The 11,270-nt window shown below is 37.9% G+C and overlaps 1 protein-coding gene across 3 annotated transcripts in view; it reads right to left on the bottom strand.

The window, feature by feature from the left end:
- Positions 1–272: 272 nt before the first annotated feature.
- MORC3 (MORC family CW-type zinc finger 3) overlaps positions 273–11,270 on the bottom strand; it is a 29,960-nt gene continuing 18,962 nt past the window's right edge. Inside the window, exons 10-18 of one of the 3 annotated variants that reach the window (XM_050708123.1) lie at positions 10,620–10,724; positions 10,382–10,504; positions 10,195–10,269; positions 9,387–9,429; positions 7,763–7,950; positions 6,372–7,197; positions 5,798–5,961; positions 2,561–2,636; positions 285–1,556 (exon numbers count right to left, since the gene is read on the bottom strand). In XM_050708123.1, the coding sequence (XP_050564080.1) occupies positions 1,521–1,556; positions 2,561–2,636; positions 5,798–5,961; positions 6,372–7,197; positions 7,763–7,950; positions 9,387–9,429; positions 10,195–10,269; positions 10,382–10,504; positions 10,620–10,724 (1,636 nt within the window). In that variant the 3' untranslated portion in view covers positions 285–1,520. Of the gene's footprint in view, positions 2,637–5,797; positions 5,962–6,371; positions 7,198–7,762; positions 7,951–9,386; positions 9,430–10,194; positions 10,270–10,381; positions 10,505–10,619; positions 10,725–11,270 lie in introns of all 3 variants that reach the window. The other 2 variants (XM_050708120.1, XM_050708131.1) reach the window with 2 other exon arrangements.

Here is an 11,270-nt window from a genome sequence, read left to right as displayed (position 1 = left end):
AAACGTTTGGCATTTTATTTTGGCTATGTTTTCAAGAAAAGGACACCTGAATAAAGGGCAGGGGGGGCCTGCCTAAGCCTTCCCCCATCCAGGGTCGCCCCGCTTTCTGACGAGCTTTCTGCTTGAAATAAGGCAGCACTGCCAGCCGTACTGCAGAACATTTATTTATAAACAAGAACATCCTCTTGGGGCACAGGTTTTGATCTAGCAAACCCAAATTTATTTTCTTTTTTTATTTGATTTTTTAATTTATTATTTTTTTTTTTTTTTTTACAAAAAATACATTTTAACAGGTAAATAAAAACCATTTCCATTAGTCCACTGTTCAAAGTGTAAATGTACATTGTAAATTTTCAATTTTTAATATAGACATATGCTATATTTTGACAGTCACCTACAATAAACTCAACTACGGAATCCGATGAAACGTAATAAATAAAGAAATGGAAAACTACACACCAATAAATGGAAAATATAAACTTTTTAAAAGTCATACAAAGTTATATTACAGCCACCTCTTCAAAAATCAAACATTCAATTTAGCCATTATAAAGTACAACAGAATCACGTTATCCTTATTGGCATACAAGAACAGACAGCATCTCCAAATTGAAATGCTATCCCTTACAAGAAATTGAGATACAACTTACTTGGATCATGTTCCTTTTTAATCAGGACAGTTAGCAGTGCAAAAGCCAAAATCATTGGCTTGACAAAAAGTACAATTCCTAGGTATGAAAACACTGGATGCAGTTTCATGATTTCTATTTTAAAGCAAGAACCATTTTTCTTGATCACTTTTTGGATGATGAATAATACCAGACGTAGAAGGTAGATGTGCTGTCTTTGCCACCTCTTCTCATTCATGAAGACTTGAAAGGAAAAGCATGCAACAGGCTGAGGAGAATACTGTCACCACTGTAATAATGTTTTGTCTCAGCACCATTTCTTCCAGGAAGTTTCTGCGTGAGCATTAGAGCATAGAACTAGTGGCTTAATAGTTGCTGTGAAACATTTAAGGAGGTTAGAAAAAAGCGTGACTCTAAAGGATGTCTAAACTTTAAGACAGCATAAAAAATTGTATTTGAACACTTTCAGCTTTAGCTTACTGTGTAGTTTAACACCACAGATAAGACATGCCTCCATTTTCGAAGTTATTTCTATTTCAACCAGATAATCAAAGATTTAGTAGTCTGACCCATTTATACACAGCATGGCACATGGATAGGAAAGTAAGTTCTGGAAATGAGTCTCAGCACCTTCACCATGCCAGCCTGAAAGACTCCAGGGCAGAATACATGTTTAATGCTACAGCAATTCCCCCCCACCCCCCAAGATAACATATACGAGCATTTGTATACATCACAGAACCTGTATGTCAATCCTTTTCAGCACTGGGCTGCCCTGAAAAAACACCTTCAAGTCTCAAGAGGTGATGTTACAGCTGAGATCCTCCAGGAGTCCAACCCTAGCTTTTCATACGTTCTCTCCAGTGGGCCACCAGAACGATTCCCATTCCATCAGATACCTCTGACTTGGAAAGAAGTGGGCAAGAGCTGCAAGTTGAAAACCAACTACTCAAACCTGTGTACTGGTACGTACTGGACTTGGGAACCAGCACTGTTGCGTTCAGATGGTACCTATAGATGTTCAGTTGGAACTACAGATAGTAGAACTGAACATCCCTCCCACTGCACTCAAACAGAGAAACAAACCCTAGGAAACAACAATCAAGTAGCAAGGGCAGGACACACATAGGTATGTGGTCTCCAAGACTGAAAAGGATGAAATATCCCATGGCTTTGTTTATGCTGGAAGATTACGTACACAATGTTCATAAGAGGCACCAAAAAAATCCAAAAGGAAGTCAAAGATCACCCACTTTAAGGATGAGACCCTTAAGGAATTTTTTCCTCTTTTGGTAGTAAAACACAAATATTGCCAATATGGGCAAAAATGTTATCTATTAGACACATTTCTAGAACATTAATGCAACATACAACATTTTTGATAGTAATGAAAATACTGTAGCTTACAATAACATCACCGAGGTTTGTTCTTAGAAGGAAATCAAGGAAGGCTCTTTTTGCATTTTTAATATATTCTACTGCTTCGATTTCAGAAGAGGAAAAAATTGCAAGTATCAACGCTTATATAAGACCAAAAGTCAACCAAAACTTCTGTAGAAAAGTATTAAGATTCCTAATCATAAAAATATTTGCAAATTTAATTACAAATACATTTTAAAAGCAAAATCCTTAATTAAGTACATTGGGGTTGGTCAATATTGACAGTGTTCCTTTACGAGGAAGTTAAGATAACCCCCACTGTATCCGTGGGAACATCTAAATGCATAGAGTATATACACTTATCGATCAAACTATGTCAAATATATAAAGTGAAGAAGCAGTATTTACACTTTTGAGCCTATACAAAGGTTATAATGGAAGAACAAATAAGAGACTGCTAAAATCTTAAGATATTAAGTACTACTGATTTCATGCATTTGTTCTACAACTTGTCCTAAAATTTCATCTACCACATCAATATCGTAATTTACTTGCTGCAAGTCTAGATCAGGCATGATCGTAGCCAAAAGTTGTCCAACATTCACTCGAAGGGAGCGTAGTTTCAGGCTGTGAAGAAATAATTTGATATGTTTAGATATAGATAAGTTTCATGTTAAAATACACACAACTTTAATTAATAAAGCTGGACTAAGGTTCAATAATGCAAAGGCTCTGTGCATGACTTCCGTAAACCAAAAGGAAACTGAAACTGCAACAAGATAATTTCAAGATCTGATTTTTCAAAGCTGATTCTCAAGTTTTTAATTTTAAAGGTGTACATTTCCTTAGCTTCAAAGGAATACTAAGAATTCTGCCTTTCTGAAAAGAAGTTTAATACTTCCATTTAAGTTAGCAAATAAGCACTTGCACAATCCTCTACCCCACAATACCTCTTTATTTCTCAAAACAGTATTAAAAAAACACAATTTTTATACATCTAGAATCACAAACTACTACCACCAATAGGAACAAAAGAAGAGAAAAAGACAAGAAAAAAAAAAAAGGCAAGAAAGAGTAGCATGTCCAAAGGCTTGAAATTATAAAGAGGAATTAAGGTAGGAGTTACAGTACAAGGAAAATACCATTCCTCCTCTTTTTGCTTTCTTTCATGGTTCAACTGCTCTATCGTCCTCCTGCCCAAATTGCTTCCATATCATTCATTCCTTCTCTTGAGCATTTCCTTCTACCATCATTTCCTTTATTATCTCGAGTAGCCAGTCTTCATAGTGCCATCAAATCCCAATAGTAATTGTAACTGCCACCACAAGCAATGCATGTATTCGCTAATTCTTCCAGTCAGATGCAGTAAGCAGAAAATGAAATGCTAGCAGGTGAAGGGGAAATTGAACCCCAGAAAAACTTGGACTGAAAGGGGTCTCTAGAGGTCATCCAGTCCCTTCCCTCCACTCCCTTCAACACGTATTGAAAGAAGGGCTAACTCAAATCAAGTTGCTTTGGACCTTCTTGTGTTTGGAACATCTCCACAGACGGAGATTCCACAGATTCCCTGGATCCCTTTTCCAGAGTTTGACTGCCCTCACTGTGGATATAAGAAAAAAAAAGTTTAAACAGAATCTTTTCTTGCAGCTTGTTTCTATTGCCTCTCATCCCATCACTGTGCTCGCCAGAAGCCAGGCTTCATCTTTTCTACACCCACATCCAGCTGCAGAAGAAAGCACTGAGATACCAGATCTCAAGGCAGCTTCTTCTTCCTAAGGCTATTTCCCTCAGCATCCCCCTGTACATCAGACGCTCCAAGCCCTTCATCATCTTGGTGGCCCTCCAGTGGCCGGTATCTTTCATACACCAGGGAGCCCCAAACACTCCCTGTCTGGTCTCACAGTGCCCAGCAGAGGGCAAGAATCACTTCCCTCAAACTGCTGGCTGAACTCTTGCCAAGAGCCCAGCAGGCACCGGGCCCTCCCACCACAAGAGCGCACTGTTGACTCACATTCAAACTTCTAATCCCCCCCACCGGCCCAGGAGAAGCCTCCAGCTTGTTCAACTGCATGGGTTGTTCCCAGTGCACCTGAAAAACGTCACTGCTGCTCTGTTGAACTTCTGTGAGGCATCCTGCAGCCCATTTCTCCAACTTGTTGAGGTCCCTCAACAACATCCCTACCTTCCAGCGTATCAGTGGTCCCCCTCCGATCTGGTGTCACTGAGAACTTACCAAATTCATTTTGCTGTCATCTAGGCCATTAATGAAGGCATTAACAACAATTGGCCTTGATATTGATCCCCAAACTTATCAGACTGGCTAGTTTTACAACCCACCTCCTAGTCTACCTATCCAAATCATAACTCACAAGTTTTGGTTATAAAATTATGGCAGCCCACATGGAAAGCTTTCCTAAAATGAAGGCCCATTTTTCCCTTATCCATAGAGCCAGTCATCTCATTGTAAGAGGTAATCAGGCTGGAGAGGCACTGTTTGCCCTCAGTCAATCCACGCTGGCTGTTTCTAATCACGTTGACTATTGTGAGGCTGCATGTGGCATCCAGGCAGATTTGCACCACGGTCTTCCTGAGGACTGAGGTTACACTGACCAGTCTGTAGTTCAGATCCTCTTACTTGCCTGTCCTGAATACGGGCATGACAACTGCCTTTTTCCAGGCATCAGGAAGCTTAATTGACTGCCACGAACTTCTGGAGATGTCATCACAAGGCCAACTCCATCAGTTGATCAGCTCCCACTGATGCTTGTCACCTGGTTCCACAGACTTGCTTGCGTATGTTGAATTCACTGAAGTGGTCCCATAATTCAGTCACCTTTTACTCCAGGCAATGCTTCAATTAACAATTAGGCTCATGGACCTTGGGGGCCAGAGGACAGACCTCACCAGTGAAAATGAAGGTAAAGGAGGTACTGAGTACCTCAGTAATGTGTCTCAGGTACCTCACATCCTTTGTCCACAAGGCTTCTGCCCCACAGAGCAGCAGGCCCATAATTTTCTGTTTTCCTGTTGCTGCTGCTGTGCTTACAGAAGCCCTTCTTGCTTGTCCTTCACAGACCTTACTAGTTTTAACTCCAGCTGAGCTCTGGCTTTCAATTCCATCTGACATGCTCAGGCAGTGTGTCTATATTCCTGCTGGACTAATCATCCTTCCTTCCACCTTGTACATGTGCTTCTTTTGTGTGTTTATTTCTACTAACGGAGAGCAGCAAAATCTCGACTTGAAAGCATAAACTCTTGTTTAGCGCGAAGATATACCCTGGACATGACCTAGTTCCGCAGGACTGCTCTGCAGCAAGTTGCTATATGGGAGAACAAATCAGTTCCAAAATTGAAAACAAACTCTTTCCAGCAGGGTACAGCTGATTCAAGAAAGAAAAATAGCATGCAAAAGCGAAGTTCATCTATATAGCACATGCTAATAATCACCCTCTTTCTTGCCTTCTTTCTCCCTCCCCTTGTTCTATAAATTGTGTCTAGAAATTATCTTACAACATTTTCAATATTTAAAGAAGTGTCAGTAGGGAATTATATTGTGCAATGGTCAATGCTGCTCAAACAAATACCTAGATCATTAAAAAAAAATACTTGATGAAGACATGAAGCATGAATGTTACTGAGTTGGGAGTCACAAAAGGCAGTAGAAAAGAATTCCAAGCACCAAGTTTTATTATATGATTATCAGACATGACCTTCAATCAAGGTCTTTCAGATACAGTCAGCCAGCCAAAATCTTGTTTGATATAGTCTAAAAAGAACAAAATTGATACCTTTCTCCATCAGAAAAATTTACAGTCTCTTCTACATTACTGGTTGTAGAATCATTTGCTTGTGCTACCGCTTGCGGAATTGAAGCTTTTAACTGTGCGATTTCTCCTTTGAGTTCTTCACATTGACAGGCAATTTTGTTTTTTTCCACTTGCAGCATTTCAATCTGGCAAGTAAATCAAAATAAACAACTTTATACATCACATCAATTTGTGGTGGTTAAAATAAATATAACCAAAACAAACTATTTGTTGACTGCTTTCAATTAACTTTTCAGGGAAATTTTATGATATGGCAAATTAGACAAACTGCTTTTGAGCAGCCAGCTGAACACACCGCACTCTAAACCTACTTTGTCAGACTCTCAGGTTTGCTTTTTTCTATCAATGGAAGCAAAAAAAACGTAAGATTCTAGACTAAGTTAGCCCATTTTAGGTGGCTTGATTAGTTAATAGACTGAATTTAACTAAACAACATGTTAGGTACTAGAACTGCTATGAAACATCCCTTCAAGAAGATGGAAATTTACGTTCTTAATTGTCATTTTGAAGCATATCACCGTTTTAACAAACATACCTCACTTTTGTAACTGTCTCTCTCAATGCTGCATTTGTCCAGTTGCCTGAAAACATCATCCAGCTGCACAGCAATTTCGTCGACCTCACTCTTACTTTCCCCGTCAGCACACTTGCTGCATTCAGTCTTTAAGTTCTGCAGAGTACTGCATTGTTCTTTTAGTTTTGCTATTTCTTCTAAGGCCTGTTCATATAGCACGCTTACTTCTGCCAAACTTCTTTCATGAATGTTTTCTTCTGCAAATGAAGAAATTGTCTCAGTTGACTGATGGCACATTTCTTTTTTCACATACTTATTATTCATTTCTAGTATCCTCTGTTCCAGTGTTTCTACTTGCTTGGTTAATACCTCACATTTGTTTTGATACATTTCTTTTTCTTTGTTTACTAATTGCAGCAGATTTCTCAGTTCATTTCCAAGATCTGCAGATGTCTCAGAACGATTATTCACATCGTGATGCTTAATTTCCACTTCTGCACCGGGAATTGGAATTTCAGTCTCATCTTCCATCTCCTCCTTTTTAACCACTAAATTTGGGACATCTGTCTGTGTTGCAGAGGTCAACTGTTCGCTTTTTGAATCTGAAGCAGTCACACTGCAAGGTTCTCTGACATCACTGTTTTCTATCTGCTTCTCCTCCTGGTCCACATTAACACATTCAGTTTTTACCACTGGAACATCAGAATCTGCTGAAGGCTTTGGAGTGCTGCTCTCCTCTAAAATAATGACATCATCGTCATCATCATGGTTACTGAATGTTCTTTCATTTAATCGAGGTGTTTTTAAAGACACAGGTGTAACACAGCCAGGTGTCTTCCGTTTCAGACTGAGGAAGAAAATATTAAATTGATTATTGTATTGTTCAAATACTGCAAAAGTCATTTGTTTTAAACTATGTTTAGTGTTTCGATAAGCACAATTCAAAACTGCTACTCAACAGAAAGACATGTCTCCCTGCAGCACATCTTAAGGTCAGTAGTCACAATAAATACCTTTCCTGTAAAAACAATGGCTGACATTCACACTAGGTTATTACTTTCATACATTATTTTGAGACAGACTCACCATTTAGGGATAGAGAAGACCTGTAACAGAGGTTAAGTAAAACATACTGTAGAGGGAGCTTAACACAATACAGCCTTTTCCTAAAGTGAGACAAATCACTAAGCAATTTTCCTTGCCAGTACACAGTGTTTTTTTGCTGCTTTCCTTTTTCTTCTTCGTAAGGTTTCTAGGTATCTTTAATTAACGCGGTTCTTCCTATAGTACCAGAAGTGACATACAAACTTTGGCAGCTATGACCCGAAGATGGGTCTATACCCAACACCATCACTTTCATTACAAAAATTATTCGGGATAAATAGGAATCTTTTTTGTATAGGTTCACTAACCTGTTGTCAGAATCAGAATGAGGTGAAGATACTGATCTATTTGAAACAAGCAGAGGTCTTTTGACAGAAGCATTTGATGTTTCTGGTAAAAGTGCTCTTGGAACAGCTTCCTTTCCACTCACAGCTGAGAATGTTTTAAAGTCTTTACTTGAGGAAACAGGTGTTTTTAAAAACATTTCATTATTGATCTATAAGATAATGTTAGTTAAGAATAGAAAGAGAGATTAGTAGATTCTTCAGAATAGGTTTAAGTAGTTCTATTAACTATCTGAAAACATATAGAATTATGAGACATTTCTTCTGTGTACTGCAAGGATACAGAAGCAATATATATATTGCAATATGTCTCTCCATATAGCAATCTCCTTGACCCTGGCTCAATAGTTTGCAATAAGAAAGGTGAACTAGACTCCTTTTTAAAACCTCAGTTTTCTCAGCTTAATAATCACATACGCAAAGAACAAAAAAAAAAAAAAACCCACAACTAAACTCTACTGATCTGTATCAACTACCGTTTCCTTTGTGTCTCTCCAATGCTTAATTTTACTTTTTAGTGCATGTCTTAAATATAGAAATATTAGAAAGCAGCAAGGTTTTTTTATATCTTAATTACAAATTTCTGCTGGATTTCTCAGAGGACTCCAGCTGCACAGTCCTCCCCATGCACAGCTGCTTTCTGACAATAAATCTTTCTGATCTTACAAGTCTTTCTATAGAAGAACAGAAATAGAAATAGCTATTTTTAAGTACGACGTAGAATCCTGGGGAAGAGATTTTTCCAAGCAGCTTTGTAGCTGGGTTTGAAGTCTGACCGTCATACACAAAATATAGGATAGATGTTTCTGTTAAGTTGCTCATAATTAATTCAGTTTGTCCAAAATGAACAAACCGTTTTACTTTTAGAAATTACTTTTCTACTTGGATAAAACTAACTGCAGGAAAATGAATACAATGAAGTAGATGGATTAAAATAACACATGCAAAATCTCTTCTCCAGAAGTTGAGTGATCTGAGGTTAACAGTTAGAGAACAACCTAAATCTCACTTTGTAATTCAGAATCAAATTTCCTATCTGCACACTCCCATTACTAAATCATTTTGATTTGCATCTGCATTCCATTTGAATACGAGTTCCTCCTTGCAACACAAGCTTTCAAAAATACAGCTACTACGAATTCTACACTTACCCCAGCCCCCCCAACTTTTTTTCAATAAAACCTTTGTTTTTATCTCATCACATTTCCCTCTACAACAAATCCACTTTCAAGAATATATTCAAGAATATATCATGTCATAAAAATAGCTATCCATGACTGATGTCTTTTCTAGTACTATTTCGTGAGGCAGCTTTGACCCCTTCAAACCCTTTGTTCAGCACTGCATAGAACTCAATGCTGCATTTCCTATCATTAGACAGCAAAGATGGGGGATTTTTGGTTTACTAAGAGTGAATATAGCCTATACAACCATCAAAACAAAACAGGCTGTTGATCCAATCAGCTGACCACGAGTTAAGGCAACCTAAATCAAAGCCTGGCCTACTGGATCAAACTGCAGAGTATTGTTGCCAGCAAGAATAACTCCGTTACCAACGTCAGTTTCCTACTGACTTCAGGAGAGTTACCTGGTGGCAGTAGTCCAGCCGTTTCTTCAGTTTTTCCCTGTCTCTGCACAGGAGCAAGGAAAAAAAAGAGCTTAGATTCAAAGCGTTAATTCATTGTGAAACCAAATCAACTTACATCTAAGACTAAACACAATACACCTTATTTGGCTAGGTACATTTCTAACAAACACATTCTACTTTACTGAATGAAAATATTCTGCATGAACTTAGAAACTATTGTAGTTTAAATTTAGCTTAACTTCAAACAAATTCTCCCTCAGAGTAAGCTTTATTTAAAAAAATGTTTAAAACAATTAAAAAAAGCCTTCTAGAATGCAAACCAGAAATTCATTAAAATTGCTCAAGTCTTTTTTCTTTCCATATACCTTAGCTAAGAATCCTCTCATTCTTAAATAAATGCATTGAGGTATTCAGCTGCTTCAACGTGGGCCTTGAAAACAGTTTACCTAGACAAGGGCTCCTAACAGATATAAGGGACTGTTTCTCTCTAACATCCCAAACTATCCTCATACTGCTCATACTGGGACCTCTTCTGCTATGACTTTTCTAGTTTTTACTTAAGATGGAAAACAAGCATTAGTCAAAGAGAGAAATTTGAAGGTCCTGTCAACATGCTAACAATGGAGAAAAGAAAAATGCTATTCAGCTAGTCATTACTATGATCAGGTCTTGATTGTAGGGCGCTATCTTCTGATGGGTATATTCCCAGAAGGATTGCAATCGTATCACAGGTGAAAGAAAACAGTGTTTAGCTTTCACATTATTTTTCTAGCGTGGACACACTTACAAGAAAGTCTCTAGTACTCACTTTTTCTTATAAGTTTTCTCATATGTGGGATGTATTAAGTCATCATCTTCTGGTTCTTCTGGCACATTACAATCCCTGAGTTAAGAGAAAAAAGGCCAACAAAAAGAGCTTAACATACGTACTTACATTAGGTGATATAATGAAAAGTAAAAGCAATAGTTTGGTATTTTTCTAAATCAAATTTTACCGGAATTGTGGATCAGGGTTCAGTGAGCAGTACCACTTTTCCGGCAAGTGCTCTATTCCATCTGGAAGCTTCCGCCACTTCAGACATGCATCACATTGTACCCATGTCTGATCAGGCTGCTTTCTGGAATGAAAAAAAAAAAAACACAGAACTTTCACAATAAAAGGTTATTTTCATGATTGAGCATAATGTAGTAATAATAGTACATAAAGTTGTTTTATTTAAAAGTGATACTCACTGGATCTCCTCAACTGGCAAAGCTAATGGATATTCTTCATTTTTCTTTGCTTTCATTTCATTCCAGTAATCATTAAGCTTTTCTCCTAGAGCCGCTATTGTGAGTCTAAAATCGAAAGTTTTTTTTTTTAAAAAAACACCTTAATAAAATTTTAGAACAGAAATAACATTTTTTAAACTCCGCTGAAATAATAAGCATATGAGCGTGTGAGTATTTCCATTTGCACAACAGTGAGCTTTCTGCTTTTAGCAAACCTTAGAAGTTCAGAATTGTGCGAAGCCATGTTTGTCAGCTAGGAAATCACAAGAAATTTTACTTGGGACACAAAGACAGTTTTAAACTGAAAGAGAGAGTCCTTGATTCAGAAGCACTGTGCACATACAGTGCAAACCCTGAAGCCAAATCATCAGCTAGGCTTCAATCCTAGAAGAATCATGGTACAAAACTGCCTCTGTCAACCTGGCACTGAGGTGGGTATTTGGCTGTGTGTGTCTATAGGTTCATGACCACTCTAAACTGACCTACAGCAATACTACACTGAGATTGTAAACATATATTCACATTAGTGTAGTATATACTCTACATGCTGCTAAAAGAAGCAGGCCAGTTTTCCCCTATATTCATTTTTAGCTGGATTAGTTTCCTGATCAG

Source organism: Cygnus atratus, chromosome 1 (genome assembly GCF_013377495.2).
Source record: "Cygnus atratus isolate AKBS03 ecotype Queensland, Australia chromosome 1, CAtr_DNAZoo_HiC_assembly, whole genome shotgun sequence".
Taxonomy (NCBI): domain Eukaryota; kingdom Metazoa; phylum Chordata; class Aves; order Anseriformes; family Anatidae; genus Cygnus; species Cygnus atratus.
This window is presented reverse-complemented; position numbering and strand designations above follow the sequence as displayed.